Here is a 26,048-nt window from a genome sequence, read left to right on the forward strand (position 1 = left end):
TACGATAAAATGTCCCCAACATTTTATTAGTTAGATATATTGGTAACACAGTGCAAAATGTCAGATGGAATATAAAAATATTTATATTTACCAATTAAAATATTTTATTATTTACAAAGTTACAAGTTATTTCAATGGATACAAATAATTTATTAGGCCATAAGTGGTAACTTAATAACCTTCTAAGGAATGGCTAATAAAAAGCTTATACTATTTCTGAGTGAAACCTTGCCTGATAGCAGTAATGATAGTGATTCTAGTAGCTGGAGTGATATATGCGGCGTGGGATCAGAATTTTCGGAAGATGAAGATGAAGAAGACAGATTATTTTTTCCACTTATGCAATATTTAGTCAGGTTAAGAAGAAATCGCGTTGATGACTACTTGCATATAGTAGATTCTTGGACAGATACTGAATTTAAAAATCGTTTGAGGATATCAAGAAAAACAGCTTATCGTCTTATTGGTAAATAAAAATTATACTATAGAGGTAAATTGAATTAAATTTCGATTGAACAAAATATAGCATTTTATTTACATTTTCACTTATTACAACTATTTACCTTGATTTTATTTAAAAACACAGTAATTTATTACAGATGATTTGGAGAAATCAGGATTTATAGCACAACATAAATTTGGATTAAAACCTTTGGAACCTAAACTATGTTTTTATATATTTTTGTCTTTCATAGCCAACACGGAGCCCCTTACTCCTATAGCATCAAGATTTGATATATCAATATCTTCAACGTTTCGAGTAATAAGAAGGGTTGTGGCATGGGTTTTAACAAAATTAAATGAGGCTATAAAATGGCCACAAGACTATAATGAAATCAGAACAATATGTGATAATTTTCAAGGAAAAACGGGTATATCAAACATGTTAGGAGTAATTGACTGTACCCATATAAGAATTGAGAAACCAAAAAATGCAAGAGAGTATTGTAATCCAAAAGGATATTTTTCAATCATTTTGCAAGTTACAATTGATTCTAATTTATGCTTTACAAATATTTACTGTGGAGAACCAGGTTCATCAAACTGTACAAGAGTTTTAAAGAAGTCTCCTTTATATCATACAGCTACTCAAAACAGGAATGCACTTTTTCCTCATAATACATTTCTAGTCGGGCACTCTGGATACCCATCTTTGCCATGGTTGGTACCTCCATTTAGAGAAAACAAAAGATTAACAATTGAACAAAGGGAGTTTAATTCACTTCATGCTGCTACTAGAAAATTGAGTGATAAAACTTTCACCACCTTAAAGAATAGATTTAGAAGAGTAAAACTATTTACAGTTTATAGAAATATAGCCTTCATTACAGATACAATTGTAGCTGCTTGTATATTACATAATTATTGCCTTAAAGAAAATGATCATTTAGAAGATAATGAATAGAGCACAAAGAAATTGATATAATTAACTAATATGACTTAATTGTAATTATTTAAATCTATATTTGGCCCAGCCAAAATAAACTATGCATTATAATAAGCACTGTACATTAATTCATATAGCACATATAAACTTGTATTTTTATTTAAATGAATCATTGGTCTGCTAATAATTTTCGTAACAATGCACATTTTTCTCTTTCAATTTTCAAGTATTCCTCTTGTTTCTTTTCTTTCAATTGTAATTTTCTTAAAGCTATTGACTGTTTAATTTCTAATTCTTTTTTTTTTAATTGAAGTTCCTCTTCTTTTAATCTTAAACTTCTTTCATACCTTTCATCTCTTATTAGCTTTTGTTCCTCTTGCCGCCTTATATATTCTATCCATTGTTTATCTAGTTCTACTTTGGCTCGTCTTTCTGCTCGAAGTTTCCTAAAAGGTGTTGAGTTTTTAAAAGACATCTTCCTATTTATAACTCTGTGATCTTTGTCACTTTCTTGACCTTGCATAACACCGGATGCTAGTCTGTATGTTCCATTGTCTTCACTGTATCTTCCAAGAATTTGATGCATTTCATTAAAATATTTGAATGCCATAGATCCTTGACCATTATCAATACAATCTTTGTATTTTTTTGTAAGTGCATTAATTTTCCATCTCACCTGATCTGGTGTCACCTAAAAATTATGAGTAAAGATAAATAATCAACTTTGACCTTGAGTAATAGACAATATTCAATATGGATTAAGAAAAAAATATGTTATCATTCTGACAAGTAATCTACTATGGAAATAAAATTAAAATACATTTAAGTTATTTAGTGTAGTTATATTATAAATATACTAATTAGGAAAGACTGTTTGTAGTGCATAATATAGCAGAGATACTAGCATGATTGCCTAATGAAATTTTAAATTAATATACAAACCTCTATGTGGAAAGATTTTAGTTCTTCTGCCATTGAAGTCCACATCTTTGATTTCTTTTTAGGATTATCCAACATATTCAGTTTAGTTTCATATAAATTTAAAAGCATTAGTGTGGCATTCTTTGTCCAAATAATATCTAAAATGAACAATTAATATTTTATGGAGATGTTTTTATTTAATATTTTTATCAATATTAATATAAATCAATGGTTACATACTTTGTTTACTGGTTTCATTTGTTTCTATTTCCTCTTGATTGACTTGATGACCATTGAGATTATAGCTGGTCAAACTGATATTTTGTTTGTATGGTGAAGCTAAAGAAAAAAACAAAGTTCAAATAATACATTTCATCAAATGATCCAAACACAACATGCAATTATTATTATAATGTGATACAATAGTCACTTACATTGATTATCTAAAATAGCCAAAACGGCTACATTGTTGTCTATATTTTCATCCATTTTTTATAATTATCTTCAATCATATATGTATTAAAATTACGGAGATTTTACTCTCTATCAACAGTTCTTGCATATTAAAAATGTAAAACAACAGACACTATTTATTTACAATTCACAAAGACATTGTTTTAGTGTCCGATTTCCATTATTAAAGGTTCGTTTGATTTTTCCAACTTGAAAACCCAAATAGAATTAAAATAACATACATATGTTATGATTTTGTGTTTTGACAAAAACAATATTATGTCATTGTCAAATCTCAATTGTCAATAATCAATACCATAAAGTAGAAACCTGGATTAGTGTGGTGTTGTGATGTAAGGGTTCATGTTCATAGAAATAATTGATTTTTAGGACTAGGAAATAATTGATGCAAATGCAAATATAATATCATTATAGTAAAAATTACAAGAATAGTTTCATAATATTTATTTGAATGCACCACACTTTATAAGTTATCACATCACACTTATTAATAATAAGTACTGATCGGAATTTCTCATCACTAGTCTGTAGCCTTTTCATTGACGTTGGTTGACGTGCTATCGGCTTTACAATTATTTTTTTATAAATAAATGATAAATATAATTGTTTTCTCTTGGTTATAACCAAGTAAGTTGCGGTAATAATGGCTAACTGTGGTGATTTTATTAAAAGTCAGTTTCCATTGATGGATGAAGAGTTGAAAAAATATGTTGAAGGTATGGATTGAAAGGTTATAAATCTGTGTAATGTTATTTTTTATTGCTCGACAACCTTTATACGAGCTAGCGATGAAATGTATTGATTTAACAAATTTTATTTTTCAGTACATAATGAAATATTCAATATTAAACTAATATTTTATCATTTACATTTTCATATTAATAATATATTTTTTGTATTTATTATATTATTCAGACATATTGGACAACAGTGCTGGTGAATTTGAGGATACGGAAGAAGTTTATGAAGCAGTAGGAGAAGTTTTACAAGGAATTTCAGAAAAGTCAGAAGAAGATATCAGGTAATGATTTATGCACTTGATTACAAAGAAGTATGCAAATGTAATAGGTATATAATCAATTTAATTGAAATATTTTTGGTGCAGAGAAATATGTGAGCAACTATTGGGTATGCTTCAACCTGAAAAGACAAATAATGCTAATGGACCAAGAAAAATATTAAATCAGCCCATTCACATGGCATCAATGACAACTAATGTGACAGAAACAGATGATGTGAAAAGTATTTGGTTACCAACAAGGGATGAAGCCTTGGTAAGTTGACTGTTGTTGTTTGTTTCTGTGTGTAAAAATGTAACAATTTTATTTGGGGCAGTAAACTCCTATAGAGGTTGTAAGAAGTACAATGTTAAATTAGTTATTTTATTATCATTAAAAACCTTAAATTTTTAATTTCCAATAAATAGGAAGGCATATTTGCCAACTTTTTCAATATCAATTATTAAGTGCATGTTTTAATTGTTAGTTTAATTCAAAATTGTATAATTTAAATTGCTGGCTACCTTCATATTAAGAAATGTAGAAAATAATGTTTCTATACTTGAATTGTAATTAAATACTAATCCTTAATCCAATTAAACCTTTCAATTTTTGAAAGTTTAATGAAATCAATTTTTAATTTTTGTTTTTTTTTACAATGTCATCATCATTGTAGAAAGTTGATGCTAAAAAATTGGAGAAAGCTGAAGCAAAATTGCAACAAAAACAACAAAAGCAGAAGGACTCTAAACTTCCCGTTGCAGCACCAGTGCTACAAACTGCGACAGCGTCACAAGTTACGTCAAAGAAAGACAGTAAACTTGAAGCTAAAGGCACTAACAGAACTCAGGATATAAGGATAGAAAACTTCGATATTGCATATGGCGACAGGTAAGGCTAACTTTGTTGCATTGTGCTTTGCTAGTTTGCCTTGATTTTGTATGCAGCAAAACAAGTAAATTAATAATATGTTAATGATCTGTTGTTGATTAAATCTAAAATTAATAATGTTTTGCCATATTAATGAATATGGCAAAGCTAAGTTAGTTGACCTGCGATGCCTAGACTGTGTAAGTCTATTGATATCTCATTAGTTCTAAAATTGGAGTAGAATGGTAGAATAAGATCAAAATCTCCTAAAAAGGAGAATTATGGCCGGTAGTGACAGTTCATGACCTTTGCTGGTATATATTATGCTAGTATATACTTATATGCTAGCTAACTAAGACAGATGATCCTACCGCTTATTTGTAAAATTGTGCCAGCAAAATCTCCATAGTGTTTTAAAAAGCCTTGAGAAGTACAGAAAGTTCTATATTATAATAAACATCCAGAGTTGAGCCAAACATAACAGAATCCTACCATATTGGCTAGGCAACACAAGCAATGAAGGTGAGTGATGATGCATATTGCACAGACCACCCCCCCTTAGAACTAATTGTTCTAAGGGGGTTGAATTGGTAAGTGTTTGGAGTTTCTCTCTGCCACACAATGGATCCGGCACCATGCTAAGTAATTTCTCTATAGGGAATTATATATAATTGCTATGTATCCTGTTAATTTATGTTTATTTTTATTAATTTTGTTTCAGAGTGTTATTACAAGGAGCAGATCTGGTTCTTGCATTCGGAAGACGTTATGGCTTAGTGGGGCGTAACGGTTTAGGCAAAACTACATTACTTCGCATGATATCCAGCAAGCAATTAAAAATACCTTCACACATTTCCATACTACATGTAGAACAAGAAGTTGTTGGTGATGAAACTATAGCTCTGCAGAGTGTTCTAGAATGTGATACTGTTAGAGAGAATTTGTTGAGGAGAGAGAAAGAGATCACAGCTGCTATTAATAATGGGTGAGATACTATAATGTTTATAATTTAAATTAATCTATGTAAAAAAATTTATATCTAGTCATCTAAAGAATAAGTTGAAAATGTATTAAAGAAATAAAAAAGAATAAATGCCTCTTTCATCAGATCAACGGACACATACCTTTCAACAGAGTTAAGTGAAGTATATGCACAATTAGAAAATATAGAAGCAGACAAAGCTCCGGCGCGGGCTTCGATAATTCTCAGTGGTTTAGGGTTCACTCCAGAAATGCAGAGCCGTGCCACAAAAACATTTTCTGGAGGTTGGAGAATGAGATTGGCTTTGGCAAGAGCTTTGTTTTCGAAGTAAGTAAAATAACCACAAACAAATAACAACTTGTCTCTTTTAAAAAATTTTATGTGTTATAATATAATTTATATTTGTTATAAAAAAATGTTTGTTCAAGTATTATCTTTTTCTTCTTTCAGACCTGACCTCCTGTTACTCGATGAGCCCACAAACATGTTGGACATAAAAGCGATCATCTGGTTAGAAAATTATCTGCAAAACTGGCCGACGACCTTACTTGTTGTTTCTCACGACAGGAACTTTTTGGATACTGTACCTACAGATATAATGCATTTACATACTCAAAGGATTGACACATACAGGTAATTGAAGTACTTAAAACCTTCGCCCACTTAATTATAGACCTAAAAGTAACATTTTTTGTTGTTGAGTTCCAATTTAAATGGTAAATTAGTGTAATTACAAATACAAAAGACATTATAGATATTTAGGCAGGTTACTTGCAGTTCTTGCATTGACTGTTTTTAGAAATTACATACCTAGGTATACATATATATACCTATATAGTATAGTATATATACCTATATATTTTATTTTTTTCACAAAAATCTTTATATGACGTCCGGTTATTATGAAGTGTTTGTCAATTCCCTGTGATGTCATTATAAACGGATTCCACTGTATATATTTATAACAGTTCCAGTGTTTATGTGGCATTTACTTATCTGTATTCCTATTTTCAAAGTAATGTAACATGTCTAGTCATAGTCAAGTCTTTTTTTCAATATTAGAATAAATTTTTTTTTGTAAAAACTGGCGACGACACTAATTCCAACAGAAGAAATACAAGCGCTGGACCCACTTTGGATTCATGTGATTTGCCTGGCACAGAAATGCGTCATCTTGCTAAATTGTAATTAGTCTGACTTCGAGAACAGGTGTATTATAAACTTGCGACTACACGAATGAGGCAGTTCAGAGAAAGATATGAATTAATTTTTCCCTAGGATCAGTAGCTTTTGCCCCAATCCGGGAGCAATTCTTACTTTTTAGCCAAACTAATGGCAAAGGCGAAAGTAAATACAACTAGTGACGCGTAATATATTGATACCAGTTTATTAATTTAAATACATTACTATTGTTGCCTTATAGTATGCGCACGAGCAGATTTTGCCTGATTTGCTTTCTTAAACACGCACCATGATTTCGCTTGGAAAAGGTTATATACCGAAAGTATTACCACGCAGTTTTTGAAAGTTTTAACCGTCTTTAGATATATGTATATATCACCGGAAACGCTTCCGACAAAGACACTTTACATAATGAGATGATGTTTTCCAGGGGAAACTATGACCAGTTCCACAAGACGAAGACAGAGAAGCATAAGAACCAGCAGCGCGAGTACGAGGCGCAGCAGCAGCACCGCGCGCACACGCAGGAGTTCATCGACCGCTTCCGCTACAACGCCAACCGCGCCTCCTCCGTGCAGAGCAAGATCAAGATGCTCGAGAAACTGTAAGTACTGCACCGACACTGCTGTCCTTATTGGGGTAGTTGAAGAGCTTGAATGGAGGTTAATTGAATTGCATTACAAAAGTAATAACCACTCCTGATTGCTCGTACGACATCCAAAGGCTTGTAGTATTTAGTAAGTTTTTTTTGCTGAAAATACCCAGTAACAGAGGACCATGGATTGTCTTTACCCAAAAACAAAATGTAAGAAACTTTATTCAAATAGGAATCAACTGTATTCTAAATCGTTGCTAATGTAGATTTGTTGTAAAAGCTGTTCGTGAAAATCCTGCGCTTTACTAGGTTGTTTAATGGTACTTCAAATTAATTGTAATATTCAGTAATTTTAAAACACTTTATTTCTACAAACAAGTGAGAAGGTCATAATTTTTGTATCGAATATTTGTACTAGGTTTCGCCAACAAATTAAGCATTAAAATATTTTTATAATATATTCTTTCAGACCAGAGTTGAAACCAGTAGAGAAAGAAATAGATGTCGTGCTACGGTTTCCTGAGACTGAACCGCTCTCTCCCCCGATATTACAACTGAATGAAGTTGGATTCTACTATTCCAAAGACAGAGTCATATTCTCAAATGTCAATCTTGGAGCTACCCTGGAGTCTAGGATATGTATTGTAAGTATTCTTTTCACAGTTTAAATAATAAAGAAATTGTCGGACTTGTTCTCAGTACTGTCAGGACTACCTGAACGACTGGTGATGAAAATTATTAGATAGTCGGGTTGACTAGTAGTGAATAAGTAAAATAATTTCACGAACATAAAATTACTTAGAGCCTAACAGCGTAAAGAATAAGATGTCATTTTGCTTAAAAACAACCTTTTTGTAGTATGTGAAGGTCCAGAAAATCTTCTAGGAATAGAAGATTGATAAGATCCTAACTTTGTCCGCAACAGGAGAGGCGGCCTTTATCTAGCAATGGGGACATCGAAATTCTGTTAATTTTCTTTTACTTAATAACAATATTTTTCAACAGGTCGGTGACAACGGCGCCGGTAAAACGACATTGTTGAAGATCATCATGGGTATATTGTCGCCCACTAACGGCATCCGCAACGTGCATCGCGGGCTGAAGTTCGGATACTTCTCCCAGCATCACGTCGATCAGCTGGAAATGAATGTTAACTCCGTTGAGTTGCTACAGAGGAGCTATCCAGGTAATTTATTAGGCCTTTTATTTGCAACACTGTCATTGTTAATTACTAAAAGTCTTGCTAAGCGATTTTTGATTTAGTGACGGGGATAGACATAGTTCATGAGCCAGTGACTATGCAGTTGACTTAAAATATAATAGTTCGCACTGTGTTTTTTTGTTCATTTAGAATATTAAAATCTTGATTGCTTGAAAATTGTAATCGTTTTTATATATGTGTTACTGTAAAAGCTCGAACTACGGTAAATCTTCGAACTTTTACAGTAAAATCTAAGATTTACCGATTATGAATCGTAAATGTCCATAAAACTTTGGAATTGGGAACTTTTACCATCATTGACTTGGTAAATCTTAGGATTTACATGTTAGATAAGGTTAGGTTGGAATGGTAAAAGTCCGAAAAAGTCGTCCCTTTATAATAAATATTACATTTACCAACTCATGTCGGTAAACATTAGGTTTCACTGGAAAATCTTAAGATTTACCTTAGTTCGAGCTTTTACAGTAACATATGTAATCAAAATTGTCAGGAGTGATTGTTATGACTATGTGATAAAAGCGAGACTTCAGTTTAAAGCAACTCAAACATGAACGTGTATTATATAATAATACCTATAAAACTACAACTTATCTACGTATATGATAATTCTAAACATTACAGATGTAGTGAATAATCCTTTCCTATCGGCAAAACTCGGAACAACGATAACACCCGAATGGTGCCGATGTGTCTATGAATTACTGTATTATTAACTTACGTGTAGGTATCAAATAAATCGCATACTTTATTTATCAATGTCAAATGTCAAACTGCCCGTTTGACGTATATTACAATGAGATGTTAAAACCACCACGATTCTATAATATAAAGAATTCGTTAGGTAAACAAAAATATAACTAGTTACCGAGGACGTTTTATTTCAATAAAACGCACTGATAAAAACCAAATTCCGGTTGAGATGATCTAATGATTCTATAAGGATTGGAACCCCAAAAGTCTAACTATAAGTCAAAACTACAGTAGGATTTTGCAGATCTTTTTATAACAATAAATTTTTGTAATTAATTAAAAATACTATGACATAACAAAAAAGACACCTCAACATAAAACAAAAAATACCAGCAGAGAAATTAATATAAATAAATATGATTTGTTAATGTGGATCGAATAAAATCAATGTTTATTATTTACAAAAATGACAGACAAGAGTAAAATGTAAAAAGTATATCAAAATATAGGTGGCCTGCATTAGTACACGAGTCCATGAAGTTTATCACAAAATCTAACATAAATATCAACAAAATATTTCTGTGGTATTAACTACTCTATATAGATACTTCCTCTTGCAATGCGATCGTTCCCTACGTTGTCTCGATGGGTACTGAGTGCGAGTGAAGTAGTAAGACAAAAACGAACATTTCCGAGAAAATACGAAAGGAAAGGATTATTCACTACATCTATACAATATTTATATTTTCATATGCTTGAAATTCTTTGTACTCGAATTTACTATATTCATTTATCATTGAGTGTTCTCGCACAAACTAATAATAACCCAACCTTTTTATAATATTAATATAAAAATGATAATTTAAAATTGGCAATTTATTTATTATTAAATTAATAAAGTACCTAGTTTTACGATACAAACGTACAGAAGAACTATAAAGGTCCATCCAATGACTAATAAACTTTTTTAAATCTTTTTTGTTAATTTTATAAAAACACTAGTTGATTTATTTTTATTTTCTCAACTTGTATGATAGAAAACATTGTTAGATTATTGTTTAAGACGAATTATGACACAATTCAATAATATATGCACAATAGGCTTGTTTCCACTAATAATAAATCGGATGGCTTTGAGTTTCTAATGATTAACCATGATAATTAGTAAATAAAAAAACAACTTTTCTACAAAAATAATAAAAGATTAATTATATTTTTGGAAAATAAAATCGACAAAATGAGGCATTTAATCACGTGACATTAAACACCAATCAGAGTTGCGTGACGTCACACCTCGCGAAACAAGCGCGGAACGCTACGTTGTTGCTATCAATTATCATTATGGCAGATAAACTGGGGGTACTACTTGGTTCTGGATCTTTCAAACACTCTGCGATTATTGACAAACTTTGTTTTTTCAACATATATCTTCTTGGCATTCGAACTTCGTTGGTATACAACCTGGTTTCATGCGCACTTGTGTCTTTACCCATAATATGATACTCTGTTTAATTAGTCATATCATTTGGCAACTAAAAAAATAAGAAGAGTTTGAATTATTACATTTTATAAAACGAAAATAATATTTTAACTCAAACAAATCATAAAATCCTATTCTAGTCCTAACATTTTATAGGTTATGTGTGATATATTATATTTGCTAAATTCATTTCTTTTACTATACATTTATAAATAGATATATCAAGTTGTATTTAATACTTACATCGAAATGATCTTCACAGAAATAAATTGTGAAATTGGTAGTTGACAAAATAAGAGCATCTTGCCTCCATGCCATTTTTAACCACTTAATTCGTATTTATTTATTGTTTGGTACGTATATGAATAATTTGTCTGGCGTTTTTATCGTTGTACTTTCACATTGGGGCACCATACAGTATTTATAATACGAGGAATTCATTATTTATTAAAAAACACAATTGACTGTCATACACAAACACGGCTGTTTCGCGAGGTGTGACGTCATTCAAGACGCCATGACAGTCTTGGCCTTTTTCGCGGTCAATTTCAAGTTCATTTCTAAAAACTCAAAATACTAACATAAAAAACCTATTTTTCTTAAAATAGTATATTTTTGGGGTGAAATAGATGCTAAGCTATAGTTTTAAACTAATTTCCAAATTTTGTCAACTAGCCTATTGTCAATGGACAACGAAATGATGTAATCTATTGAAAGAAGAGGCCTGACTTTATATTTATGTACTTGACAGAACAATTATGTACATGATATACAGTTCTGTATTGATAGTACATGAATGTACCTACACAATGTACTTGAATGTACCTTACACGTTGGATGAATTTAGACACTCAATTTATATACAGTTGATGAGGCATTCATTTAAGACTATAATTTTCTAAAATTCTTTATTGAATACAGGGAAAACCATAGAAGAGTACAGAAGACAGTTGGGCAGTTTCGGTGTCAGTGGCGATCTCGCACTACAGACCATCGCCAGTCTGTCTGGAGGTCAGAAGTCGAGGGTAGCATTTGCGACGATGTGTATGGGCAACCCCAACTTCCTGGTATTGGACGAGCCGACTAATCACTTGGATATCGAGACGATAGAAGCTTTAGGGAAGGCGATCAATAAGTATACTGTGAGTACATCGAGAGATACTTTGATTATCTTGTAGCTTGACGTTTAATTTTATATTGTAAAATCACAAGAGTTGGTGAGACAATTTTAGTAAAGTGTATTTAAAAGGCTTGTTATAGGTTTTATAGAGATTCTAAAATAATTCGACTTAGTATTGGTTGATTAGTATTTTATTGATATTAGATACATAAATATTATTATAGTTGATTATTACATGTATAATTTTTGATTGATGACAAGAAATGACTACTCAGTTTATTTCCGCTTCTGCTATCTACGTTACGAAAACCTTTCTACCATTGAAGTAGCCTTATATTAAATTTAGCCTATAAAATAATCTTTCTATCATCTGCATGAATAATTATGTTTTAATTTTGATAACAGTTCTCCACTTATTATATCTGTAGAAGAAATTTTGCGTGAAGGTATACATCTAATGTTATACATGACGCATTTACATGCCGAATATTAATAGGCAATTATTTAGGTTACCTTCAAGCTAAGATGGCGTTTTGTATAGAACGTACCACGTATTAATAACGTTCTTGACCGAAAGTTGCACATCATACGTGCTTTAATTATGGTGCTTATATCTTATCAATATCTAGACACTGAGTTTTATATTTTTAATCTGAAGTTATAACTCATATTGTGCTCGGTCTTAGAAAACATTTGTAGGACATTTGAGTCGAATGAATAGAATCAGTGTGACTTTAACTGGTTGTTAAAGCAGTTAAAGTCAGTAAGTCCTTTCCAGTTAAAACACTCGTGTCGTGTAAGAATATCATAATACATAATAATGAGGTTTTATTTTCTGCAGGGTGGAGTGATCCTCGTCTCCCACGACGAGAGGTTAATACGAATGGTCTGCAAGGAGCTGTGGGTGTGCGGGGGCGGCTCCGTGGCCAGCATCGAGGGCGGCTTCGACGAGTACCGCAAGATCGTCGAGAGGGAACTCGAAGCACAGAACAAATAGATGAATTCCACAATCTGTGACTGCTAATGTATAAAGTACCACTAAATTATAATTATGTATTATATGCGTCGTGTTGTCATTATTTAAATTAATTCGTTTATAGCCGTCGAGTAAAGGACGAATGAAAAACTGATAATATTTAATGCAAATTTTTATTTCATACCTTCGACCTCTCTCCATCCTCATTAAATAAATTTCAGCATACAATTCCATAATGAATTGATGTACTCGCAGATACCATGGCAAATTAAAGTATAAAATTAACTTAAAGAAATATTTACAAATTAAAGTTCATAATTGAAATACATAATATAATACAATTAAAATAGTGACTGAAGTATTAACGGAATAAAGTTAAACGATAGAACTCCTTCAATTTAAATTTTCAAGTATAAAATTCGAATGCAACTATTCAATTACATAATAATGATAATTTGCAAATGAAGCCATTATATACTTTCGTCTTTATATAAATGCATAATTATTTTATGAAGAAGAACGTTACTCTATTTTGTTTCATCGGAGGGAGAGAATATGTTTGTTACAATACATCAATAAATTATTATCTTGGACTATTTTTGATGGGACATTGTAGTTTATATACGATAAATACACTATAGAATGAACTATATCAGAACGTATATGGCAACCAATATTGGTTCATGGTAAAAATTAAAAAGTAACGCTAGCAGATCACAAAACCTTTATAACTAAATTATGTCCAGTTGGCAAAGACAAATGGCGGTTGATCACTCGACTCTCGCGTGTTAGCGAGAGGGGGTCGATGGATAAAAATATGTTTATTGGTGTTTCTTGCGCCTAGCTTTTGTTTTATCGGCGTTTCTTAGTACTTCAGCGTAAGAAAGCTCCAGCTTCCTCAATTTGTGGATTTCCTGAGATGCAGTACTTTGTTTCATGTCCCATGAATCAGTTTCCGAGTTCCAGCCTTGGTAGATCTTACCCGTCCTACCACTAACGCTGGGTGTCGGGGAGTTCAAGTTTCTGTTGTAGAACTGAAGGGTGGATCCGTTCCATTCAGTTTCAGATGTTCTCACGAGCGGGCTTACTTCGATGGGTCTATAGTCTCTCCTTTTCTTGTTGGAAGACTTCTGATAAATTATTTTAGGTGGCGATGGGAATATAGGAGAGTCAGCGCCTTGACGATCTTGGCTGTGTTTGCGGTTGCGATGTCTGGACTTCTTTCTAGTAGCTGCAATGTACTCTAGTGGTTGACGCACCAGCGGTGTCAATACTCGTTCTTTCTCTTCTTCTTTTTCTCTCTCTTTATCTCTTTCGGCTTCCTTTGGTTTCTCGCTGATGCTCTCAACTACTGGTTTATTTTCTTTGTTATTTTCCACTTTATTTTGTTTTATTTCTTGTTTTTTCACAGTTTCAGGAATCGATTGTTCCTTCTCTTTCAGCGTAGGTGTTTCTGGCGCAGTAATATCAGATACTGGAATCGATTGTTCAGACATAACAGACGACAATACGCTCTGTGTATCATCAGTTAAGTTGCCAGGAGGTTCTTCCGTGGCTGGGGTCACTGGTGGTACTTTTCCTGTTGTTGTATCATCAAGTAATGGAAGTTGTTCTCCGTCGTCTTTATTTTCGGCAGCCTTTTTCAATATTGTGAATATTTCCTTAAATAGTTCTCGATATTCAGGCCTGTTGCGGAAACGACTGTCCATTGGGCTGACATCATCGTAAATACTGAAGCGATAGTCTTCACCATCTGCAATTGTGCATAAGAAGGAACCAGGTCTCTCACGTTCTGTTTGAGTGGCTTTATTGCTAGTTTCATCTGAAAAGCCAGAACTTGAAGTTTCGGCTTCAGAAAAGTCTGGAGTTTGGATGATCTTCTTGCGAGATGTTGGCTCAACTTTCTTCTGACAATTATCTTTCTGAGCGTCTTCTCCATGCCCACTCTCTTCGTCTGTGTCTTTGACACTAAATTGGCTGTAATCTCCAGATGTTTGCAATTCATCTTGAAGCGAAATAGGTCCAGATTGAATTTGTGCGTTAGGCAACGAGTTTGGCTTATTCTTCCTAATGTTTTTCACCTGTGACAGTTGAACTTCAAGCAGAGCTTCGTACTTCTGCACCAGTTCTCTGTAAGGGTTATCGTGACCGTCTTCTTTGTTAGCCCATATGCCTTGGAGTAGTTTTTCCTTGGCATTCTGTAAATAAATTTTAAATGTTAAAAATATATACAAACAGTTCTTGCGAGCTAATATTGAATTCAACATACACGATGGAATTACAAATGATGATTTGACGCTGTAATGAAAATTGCAATGGAAGTTAAAGAAGTGTGATAAGAATTGTTATTATAAATCAGAAAAAATTACTTATTTATGTTTGGAATTAAAATAAAGATAAAAGAAAATTATGTAAATACAATGTATTCGAGTTACTGAGTTCATGGAAGTATTAATAAAACTTAACTTTTTACTGCATTACATTAATTATATTTTATTATCTTGATAAAAACAAATTAGTCAAAAATACACCCATTACTCCACCATTTTGGACTTCCAGTTAATAATCAATGTAGCTGATAAAGCGCACGTTAATGAGATATGCACACAATCACTGTAATGGCCAGATTAGTAATTAGTACAATCACAATGAATTATTAGTAAATCGTTAAATGTTAAATGTGATTCGATTGGAAATAAATGATATGAAATTCCGAAGAATAATAGCCACCCTGATATTATGGAATGGATGGACTACCTTCACCAATGACGTTACTGTGCATTCTCTTAGGCTAATAACGTGTCAGTAATGGACGTACCTTCGACTACATGCGATATATCCAAAGAAAACTACTGCAAATGCGCTTCATAATGCATATGCAAAGCGTGATCAACAACATCAGGGGCAGTTGGAATAGTTTTGTCGCCTAGAAACGATCCAAACATTCGCATGAGATTTCAGAGGGGATATACCAACCTCGACGGCTACTCTAGTGGTAGGTTTCACTTTCAAAGACGAAAAGCTTTAAATATCTATGATTGATGTTTTTTTTTACGTGAAAATGGGAAAAGGTTGAGATTTCATAAGTATTTTTGGTTATTATTAGTACGGTTATTATTGCACATAATTGCGAGTTGTGAGTTAATACAGTTTAGTTAGAAATAATTTAACAAAAGAAACTACAAAGAATAGAGTTCGGGTTAGAAATAAAAATATGTAATAGAGGAGAAAGCTTGAGAAATAATGTTACATAGCTTAACATATAAGAACTAATGAAACATGCAAGCGAATATTGAGTACTCACGTCGAATTTGACAAGTTTATTGGTGACGTGGTCGTCTCTTGGACTTTGCTGACCAGGGGTGAGAATGAGAGAACTGATGGCACTTCTGTCATCATCGTCTCCATCGAGTATCGAAGACATATCATCCCGCTCCATTCCTCTGAGACATCTGACGCAAAGTTGCCCTTGTCTGAAATATTTGTAACACTTTTATAAGTATAGTCCAACATCAACGTTTTCTCCTTACAACATTTTTCTAGGTATCAGTCTAAATTATATTAAATGTTTTAAATTTATGTTTCTATCTCGATTTGGTTGGTTTCATTTAAAATTTAAATGCATTCTACAGGTGATCTAACTTACGAATATAATTATATATTTTTATTAGATAAATTTCATTCTTACCTGACTTCTTCAAGGATTGAGAATTCTTCGTGCATCGATTTAGGCTCGTCATCTCTCTGATGCCAATTTCGAAGCTGTTCTTGCAGTCTATTATTCTCTTGTATCACCGACGCCAGTTGTTCTTCGAGCTCGGTTACTCTCCTCTGCTCTTGAGCGAATGCAACTTTATTTTCCCTCAACTCATCACTTAGCCTTAATAAGTCTTCGTCTTCTTTTGTTAGCTCAGGAAGAGGTGCTATTGACTTTTGGGGGGTGATGTTAACGTTCTTGTTGTTGGTTATTGCTAACTCCGCCGGTTTCTGTTCTTTTTCTTTGGGCTTCTCATTTTCAGGTTTTCGTTCTGAGCGCCGCCGGACGATTTCCAATTGGGCATTCAAATCGTCCACATTTTTTTGCAACTCTTCGCACTTGTTTTCTAAGCCTTCGATATTGCTGCATAAGCTAATAAAAGAAATAAATTTATTAATAATACTAAACTATTCTTATTGCCTATTATTGAAATACTCTATGTATCAATTATATTCAACAAACGTAATTATTTTTTAAAAAAAAATTATTATAGTAGTAAATATAATTCATTGTGATAACAATAATAAATCAAATAGCTTTGATGGGTACAGAAAAAATCGAATGATGACTAGTTATTTGTTACGGTAATAATCTCACGTCTTAATATGCTTCTTGTCGGCGGAATGGTCGACGGCTAGCCTGTGGTTTGCGCGCTCCAAATCTTGAATGCTCACTTCCAGTTGTTCGTATATTCTCAGTCTTGAGTCGTTTACTTCGCGCAATGCGACTGTCTGCTTCGTAAGGTACTGAAATTGATATTTATATTGTTTATTAAATTCATATTTATAAAATTTAATTTATTAATATAAGAATAGATAAATACTTCGATTTCTTGTGTTTGATCTTCGATGACATTTTGGTGTTGACGTAACGCAGTTTCTAATTCCTTGTTTCGTTCCAAAAGTGTCTTTCCAAGTTCAGCCGCTAACTGCAAATCTGTAACAAAAATACCAACATAAATTCTGTGAAAGTACTAAGCAAATGTGACGACAGAAATGCGGATGATACGATGGATAAAATTGACACTGCAATTATTTCATCGGACGATATCATCGCGTTGTAAGTGTAGCGTCGCGGGCGGTGAAGCGATGAGATAATTGAAGTTGTTACAGATTAAAATGATATTCCATTTCATTTTAGTATTTGAGCCAGTAGATTTAAGATGAAAAAGTGGATAATCATTATTAGTTGGTGTAACGAAACTCGCTGAGTCACGTTCTACTAGTTCACTGTTTATTACTATCGGTGGTATTACACTTGGTTTACTTTGTCACTGGTTAAAATCTCGGTATCGTGAAAGGAGAACAAGCTAAGTGCCTTGCTATAGAATTAAAAATTAATACGTCAAGTTCAAGCTAAAATAAGGTCAACGTATCGAGCGTATACTTTCTTAATTTATTTGATCGCAATGTCCAATTATATTGTTACAACTAAAATTACTTTACCGGCTATAAATGTAAAATCCAAAATAATGGAAGAGAGAAACAGAGTTAAAGATAATGTTATATGAATACTTCTTTTAAACTGAGATTAATACGATATCCATTTTTGTTAATTAGCGCTATATACAGTCACGTGATGACGACGTAGTATAATATGCAAGGCAAATTATAAGTTACGTTTTTACAACTACTTGTAATATACGGTTTAAGTAAAGACGAATGAATAAAAAAATGTTTGTATTCACATTGAAGGCTAAGCAAGATTTCTGTGGCATTTCAAGTTATTTGGTTAATAAAAATATTTTTTTAAATTTAAACTATGTTTTTGCGATATTATTTTTTATTTTCAACTTCTCATACGTACTTTTTGCGACCTTTTTTTTTTTTTAAACAGGAAATATCATAAATCTTTAAAGTAGTTGAAACCCGTTTAAAACTATTCAGTTCCGTTCAGAACCGCAGGTATTACAATGGTAGTTAAAAGTCTCAAGCTTTTGGTCATACGTAATAATTGTTATATTATGGTAATCTCATGGAAGTAATATGAAGTCTGTATTATATCTGTAATTTTCTTACGCTCTAAATATTGGCCATTAATGGTTCTTTTTTTTTTTTCTCAAAACACGTTTTGATACATAATGAGATAACCAGCAGTTAACTTGCATTCTTAAAACGCCGACATTCTTCGGTCACGCATTATTAACACATGAATACATAATAATTATCTAATTACGTAAATCCCTACACGATTACTTCTTAGCCTTTATATGAAAGAAGCTAATTTAAAATAGTGTTTTGTAATAAACTAATTTGTTTATATAAATTAAATTAAATTAAATGCAATAAAAGGCTTCCAATTTTAGAACAATCATAACAAGTCATATATGATTGTCCTCGTATTAAAAATCTCTCGCTGTGTCGGTGGTAAGCTACTAAAGCCGAAATTTGATATCGGGGTTACGGGTTCAAATGACAGGTCTGATTTTTTAAATAAGTTAACTGTAGACAATATTTTATAAATTTCATAGAATTTTTCTCCGGTCGAAATATGCTCTCACTTCAAATTGTGGTTAGGAACAACATAAGTTTGAGGCATACAAATGTAAAAATATTTTCATTATTGCTCCAATATTTTTAGTGATCAAATTACAAACGTTAGCATTAGAGACATATACTTTTAGTTGATATAAATCAGTGTAACAATGAAGTTCGAAATAAGTGCAGCAATTTTATTCAGTTTGGATTTCTTTTCTCAATAAACTATTGTACGCAAAAACTTTCTAGTACATTGTAACATTGTTAAAAAAGAACACCAATAGGCACAATAAACCATATTATAACAAAATGAATTTTAAATGTTGACATTTATAAAGCACTATTGTAATTTCCTCACAATAATACTAAAAGTTAATCTAATATGGAATAAGAATATACGAGTATTATAAACAGATTTTTATGTAATCAAATTTTAAGAAATAACAAAGTAAAAATTAATGTCATATTAGGATGAATAACGTAGTACCTATTGCAATGCATATTTAAAAAAATACGGAATGCAGTTTTATTGTAACTGGCGTTCTGGCTTTATAATATGGGAAGCAAAACATCTAAGCTACGTAATGAAATAACGTTTTATAGTATTACCGTGAAAAGTTTTTAATGTAAGTAATCAATATTATCGTAACAATATCGCAAAAGGGCGACAAACAGTGGCGTAGCTAAGTGAGCAAGGGCCCCGGTGCAAAAAGGTTTCCACCTGCTTTCCACCTTTCCTTGAGCTCCGGGGCCCTGGTGCACGCTGCACCACCTGGCCCTATGATAGCTACACCACTGGCGGCAAATGGTCACCACTGCCAATAGATATTGTACAGTAAGAAATATTAACCACTTCGCATATGTCACCAATGCACTACCAACAATGGGAATTAAGAAGTGATGTCCCTTGTCGCTACACTGGCTGATGCAACCTTCATACCGAAACTTAACAATACTAAGTATTGTTGTTTAGTGGTACATGATGAGTGGGTGGTACCTACCCAGACGGGCTTGCATTAAGGCCTACCATCAAGTATTTACGTTTTAGGATTTAATTACTGACTTTGTTTTTTTAGTCGAGGCGTTTCATGTCCTAAAATACTAGGAACCTTTGTGTATTCCGTGTTGACTTGTGTGTCTAGATAAATAATCGGTACATTCAACGGACAGTGAAACTGATATAAATATGTCATTAACAAATTGACATTACAGCTTTATCGAATGAGTCCGACTTGGAAAAGACAATGACCTTTATTATATACGTTTACTTGTTCATACAATCTCATATTTATAAGGATAATAATTTAGGTTAGAGAAAATACATTTTATAGCGTAAGTACTTATTATTGTTATATTTGTGATTCAGCTATACGATCCGCTACGTTCTTGTTAATAAACCTTAATTGGGTCATTCATTAATAAAGTTGCTACAGTACAATGAAAATAGTTCAAATATTTACATGTATGTAGATACATGTATTCATAGATAATCTAGTTGGACGGTCTGATAGATTCATATTTTTTTAAACAATAAAGATGAGGTCCTTTCTTTGGCATATGATGATTTTTAAGTCTAACTACGAATACGTTTTCGGCCTTGGGAATATCTTTAAGACATAAATATGCTTACATTTTATTTTATCGTACCTAATTTTTAGTAGAAACGTATAATTGAATTATCATAAATAAATAATAGATGGGAAAATAATAGTCGCTTCAAATGCAAATCTGGGTATTAAGCAACATTAACATTATATCCTATCGGAAAAAAACATCTGTCAGCCAACTCTAGTACAGCCCGCTATAATTAGTCAAATCAAGCGCGTACTCCCCGGCTTCCTGTTACACACTTCCGTCCCTTTTCACGAAATCAATCCCACAGACAGCAGGAAAACGAGACGAAAAAAGACATATGCTTTTATGTAACAGAACCGAGTATACACTGACACAAGTTTAGTTAATTTATTTAAAGAAAAAAGAAGTATTTGACTGATAGGTTAAATTATAAATAACTGTAAAAACTTTTTTAAGTGCATGTGTATAAAGGTTATTCACATTCATGCTAATTTAGTATTACCAAATACGTATACGTATTTTTTAGCCCACTACAAGTCTATTTAATTATTCCCAAATTTTTATTAACTTTTCTATATTCAATTTTATTCTATCTGTATTCATATCGTAAAAATATTTTGTTCAAAAACTATGTTAAGTAAAAACAAAAGTCGACGTTTTTTCGTGTACTTTCTAGGAAGCTTCTTACATTAATTACAAGTATTATTAGCTGGTTACTTCCTTTAAAACTATGTGTTTAATTAATTTAAAATTTGTAATAATTTTAGAAGCAGTGTCATATTTTTGGAGATGTAGATTATTCGAGAGAGACATATTTATTCGGAGTGAATAAAAAAGTATATTCTGGTATCGTATATATACATACATATATATGTTATGAAATGTGTGTAATACTTTTCAACGTCGTATCATTTATACAAATCAAAATTCGATAATTATTAATGTTTGCGTCATTTTATTCGATAGCAATTCTTGCACGATCAATAATTAGTACGATAATTAAATAAATATTAACCGTATGAGAAACTTGAAATATGATAACATTTTAAGAGATATAGTCTGAATTAATTATTTTTAATTTCATCGTAGTAGAGTGGATGTAACATTGGTTATTCATTTGATTTAAAACATAATTATTAACAAGAAACGTGTGCAACGAATACATTTTTTATTCAGTTCTCAGAAATCGTTTGTACATTATCGAAACTGAGTGATGCTTGAAAAAACTCTCCCAAATTAAATAATAAAAAAATAATTTATACTACGTATTAGTCTCAGTAATTGCTAAGTTTCATAATAAAGTAAATTTAAATTAGGAATCTTTGTAACAGAACGGGTGTGACAATACACTTTTTAATAATGCAAAAACGTTAATGATATTAACAATGAAGATAAACGTCAAGTCATTGTAAACGTCAAAAAAAACAAATTTGTTAATTAACATGTTTTGTATGAATAAGCATTTTTTCATACAAAACATGTTTTCCTATTAATAATTTCTCATTTAATACCAATTGGTCAACGACAATGTCGTTGGTCTTGTTGATATATGGTCGTAGATCTCCAATTCCTTTTCGTACGTGGTTGATAAGAATGCATAAATAACACAACGCACATACTTGTGATATTTCTTTACTTTTTATTGTATTCATATTAATCTTGTATCAAACGAATCTTAAGATATTTTTTTCCGTCTTAAATTATTTATCTGTAAAGTTTCCACAGCTTATTCGCTTTAACACACATATAAGTAAAATTGCTGAAACTTATTTAACATTCAATTAAGTGTTATAACATTTTGAGTTGAACGGTAACATAAAACAACTTTTTTTTTAATAATTGTATATATACACTTAGATAATATTAAATTACTGTATTTTCCGTTGCAGCTCAAGTAGAAATGTAAACGTAACCTAGGTTGATAATTGATATTTACTGAAGTATTAACCCCCATTATACCAATAAGCATTTTATAGGTACTGATTGCTTTATAATTACATGATTCTTTGTCTTCTTTTTTCAAACAGCAATTTGATGATAATAGAAAGAGAGAAATCGGTGTTCCTATTCACCCGCTGCAGCGTTATTTAGTAAGGCTGTTAGTTTAAAGGTCTTGATCTTTATTTACATACTGTATTTGTAAAGAAAAACATTTATGCTTTATCAATACAACGTTAACAATAATTTAATACACGTTTTCAAATCCGTAAAAACAAAGAAAATATCTACTCATTGCTCGGTCGTGTTTTAATTTGTCAATTTTTAGTTTCGTTTTAATTTAAAGTAACTGTCGAGTAATACAGAAATTTAATGGCGCTTATTCGTAATTTAATAATCATTTTTTATTTTAAACGCCTTTGTGTAAGCTCGTAAGATTGTGTAAGAAAACGTAAGGAAATAAGAGAAGGTTAAACGCCATCGCTGTAAAGTGTTGTTGAGTTATTACTGATTCTTATATAAAAAAGTATATTGCGTGAAGATAAGTGTTAAGAGTGAAAATATATAATCATTCAAACAATGGCTTAATTATCGATAAATATAGGAGATAACTCGTTGCCGTCGACAAAGCGAATACGTTTGAAAAATCTTATCTTGTTCTTAATAACCCACGTAGGAAAATTTAATTGTTTTTTCTCAATCATATGATAGGGGAATTTATGAATTAAAAATTATTTATGGCAAAATTTTAAAAGCTTTGTGACGTATTAACGGATGCATTTTAAATATATAAATATATATAACTGAAAGCGTTGCGAGTCGAAACATTGGCGTGGCGGCCGACGTCAGATTCCATGGTTCAATTTTAAGGTGCCATGTCAATGTTCTGTGCATTGCGAATTGTCCAGCGAGCGCGACGGCTACCGCAACGCCCCTCTCTTTTACGTAACACTAACCTTCGGTTCCTTGCAGGCATTCCAGTTCGACGGTGTAATCCCAAAGATCTAAAGAGTTCAGTCCGTTCAATTCCCACGAATTGAAGGAATCACATTGCTCTTGTTCTTCGGTCATTATTCCACCGGGCACTTAACTTTGAAGGTCACTAACCACAGGATGATTTTTTTCTAGCTACGTGCCCGCGGTTGCCATATTTTTTACTGCATTCGGTGATGTTTGCGCGTCAACCGTCAACAGTAACGTGAACAGCGTGGCGGCGCAGAACTAACTGAGCGACGGCGCGAGCGAATACCACTGCAATTAAGTTCGACGCGCCATCGCCTGTCCTCCCCAATCTCATTTCATTCGTTAATAGCCGATATCTTAGATAGCAAAAGAAATTTATCAAACTTTACCTTTCATGTAAGCGACATTGGAGCAAAAGAATCAAATGTGTCTTATCAACGGTGAAAGTGCCTAAGTAATCGATCAAGACATTTGGTATGGTAATACGCCATGTCAAAATTATACCTACAAGATCGCAAAGAAAGTATTCGATCTTAATCGTTGCAATTGCTTTCTCACGCTTCATGAATTACGACTATCCGATATTAAATCTATTTTGGATGGTATTTTAAATAAGAGACCAAGAGGTATTTATAATTATTTCTTATGTAAGTAGCTTCATTATGGAAATACTATACCTATCAAATATATTTGACTTTCTCAAAAGTATTTTCAGTCTTGAATATGAATTTGTTAGAATGTTATTTTTTAAATAAGTTTGTAAATTTTGTTACATTAAAATGCATAATAATGATATGAGTAATTATTTTCCTTCGGGCGGTTTGTGAACGAGCCGTTTCAATATTTGTTATGAAACAAAAAAATATATTATTTATTTTATAATAGAAGTCATTTAATTGAATATTATTTAAATTTAGAATCACGAAAGTTTGTACCTATAAAATGTACTGAATATTCTATTGCCAGAATTATATTCTAATTATGTATCTTAGTTACGACAATTCGACATTATTAACCAAAGCCTTAAAACAACATTAAATAAGATTTATTTAATTGCAATATAAATATTATGTCCAATTTGCAATTATTCTTATATTTTGTATATTTTTATTTTAGTTATTTGGTCTTTGACTACCAACTCTATTAAACGCTTCATCTAAAAAAAAAAAGTATTGGATAACTTTATAGAGTAATAGTTATTGATCTAAACATATGGAATAAAAATATGTAATGATCTCTACAAATTGTACAATACATTCTTCTTAGATATTTCACAAGTATTAAAGCCGCGAACGGCCATAATTTACTGAATATTCAAGAGGTCCTTGACCTAAGTTGTAAGATTTCAATTCAATATTACTCACAGCACAGATTCGTTTACTTCCCCTTAAAATGAATTAAACTCCTTTTTAATATAATTATCTGTATTTAATTAAGGAAATGTAATGTAAAGTGTACGTTCTCAACATTTACTTATAGGATGTTACATAGTTTTTATATTTAAATTATCGAATATCATACTATGAGAAATCTGAAATGTTTAATGACGATTTATTCTTATTGAAGTTTTACTTCAACCTGATATTATTGTAAACAACACGGAAACACATACTAATTTGATTTAATATGTACTTGAATGTACACGTTGACAGTTATAATAATTAAATATTTGTTTTCTGATATGAAATATATATGATGAATATATTTGCAAAAACATCATTTATGTTATTCCAATATTGTTAATTCTACTGTAAACAATAAAAAAAAAACAAATATATCGAATTGACACGTATCAATTCTTAGTATAAGTCTAGTATTTTTAAGTTTACTACAAGCATAAACTTCAAAATGTTACATACGTACATACATTCAAGTTGCACATTCATTTAAAAAGTACAATCATAAAGGTCACTGACCGTATGAGGTTCCAGACTTCATTACGCCATCAACGCAAGAATACGAATACGAAAACTTCAACTATCTAATATAATTGTTAATATAAGCGTAAATTAAATTTAATATCAAGTTTAAAAATAAGCATGTGTGGGTGCGCTGTTTATTAATTAATAACATTTAGTTTACTAGATTGTAATATTGTCATTCAGCTCAGTTTAGTTTAGTTGTTGATTTGACATCAAGGCTGGTTATAAAATTATGTCAGTTGTCAATAAAGAGAAACAGTAGTCGAAGCGGTTAAATTCAGTTGCAACACCTGACTCACACATATTAATCTTGTAAAGGAAATGAAAACGGTATGATGACTTTAGGTACCTACGATAAAAGTAACTAACTAACTATACTTAGACGTTGATTATAGTCATAAATGTAAGATGTAAGATGTTTCTGACTAAATTTTAACTTATTAATATTATAAAGATGTTAAGATTTAATGTTTCTGAACTTTAAAACTAGTAATCCGATTGGATATAATATTAGTTATG

General features: G+C 31.7%; 4 protein-coding genes across 6 annotated transcripts in view; 2 read left to right on the plus strand and 2 right to left on the minus strand.

Annotated features, from left to right (window-relative positions):
- Positions 1–64: 64 nt before the first annotated feature.
- Positions 65–1,406, plus strand: LOC125064908 (protein ALP1-like). Its single transcript, XM_047672217.1, has 2 exons — positions 65–466; positions 600–1,406. Exons 1-2 carry the CDS (start codon positions 190–192, stop codon positions 1,403–1,405), a joined length of 1,083 nt encoding a protein of 360 aa, XP_047528173.1. The 5' UTR covers positions 65–189; the 3' UTR covers position 1,406.
- Positions 1,406–3,031, minus strand: LOC125064909. Its single transcript, XM_047672218.1, has 4 exons — positions 2,743–3,031; positions 2,549–2,647; positions 2,330–2,466; positions 1,406–2,078 (listed from the first exon to the last, which is right to left on the minus strand). The coding sequence occupies exons 1-4, from the start codon at positions 2,795–2,797 to the stop codon at positions 1,557–1,559; spliced, it is 813 nt and encodes a 270-aa protein (XP_047528174.1). The 5' UTR covers positions 2,798–3,031; the 3' UTR covers positions 1,406–1,556.
- Positions 3,032–3,318: 287 nt separating this feature from the next.
- LOC125065004 (ATP-binding cassette sub-family F member 3) lies at positions 3,319–13,061 on the plus strand. Its single transcript, XM_047672387.1, has 12 exons — positions 3,319–3,498; positions 3,698–3,803; positions 3,888–4,056; positions 4,457–4,671; positions 5,372–5,635; positions 5,759–5,959; positions 6,083–6,265; positions 7,245–7,418; positions 7,879–8,053; positions 8,415–8,595; positions 11,723–11,943; positions 12,763–13,061. The coding sequence occupies exons 1-12, from the start codon at positions 3,426–3,428 to the stop codon at positions 12,916–12,918; spliced, it is 2,118 nt and encodes a 705-aa protein (XP_047528343.1). The 5' UTR covers positions 3,319–3,425; the 3' UTR covers positions 12,919–13,061.
- LOC125065003 (cerebellar degeneration-related protein 2) overlaps positions 13,052–26,048 on the minus strand; it is a 90,166-nt gene continuing 77,169 nt past the window's right edge. For 2 of the 3 annotated variants that reach the window (XM_047672385.1, XM_047672384.1), the window contains exons 2-6: positions 17,478–17,590; positions 17,252–17,400; positions 16,586–17,026; positions 16,202–16,370; positions 13,052–15,095 (exon numbers count right to left, since the gene is read on the minus strand). In XM_047672385.1, the coding sequence (XP_047528341.1) occupies positions 13,719–15,095; positions 16,202–16,370; positions 16,586–17,026; positions 17,252–17,400; positions 17,478–17,590 (2,249 nt within the window). In that variant the 3' untranslated portion in view covers positions 13,052–13,718. Of the gene's footprint in view, positions 15,096–16,201; positions 16,371–16,585; positions 17,027–17,251; positions 17,401–17,477; positions 17,591–23,600; positions 23,848–26,048 lie in introns of those variants that run through there. The other variant, XM_047672383.1, reaches the window with a different exon arrangement.

Source organism: Vanessa atalanta, chromosome 6 (genome assembly GCF_905147765.1).
Source record: "Vanessa atalanta chromosome 6, ilVanAtal1.2, whole genome shotgun sequence".
Classification (NCBI taxonomy): domain Eukaryota; kingdom Metazoa; phylum Arthropoda; class Insecta; order Lepidoptera; family Nymphalidae; genus Vanessa; species Vanessa atalanta.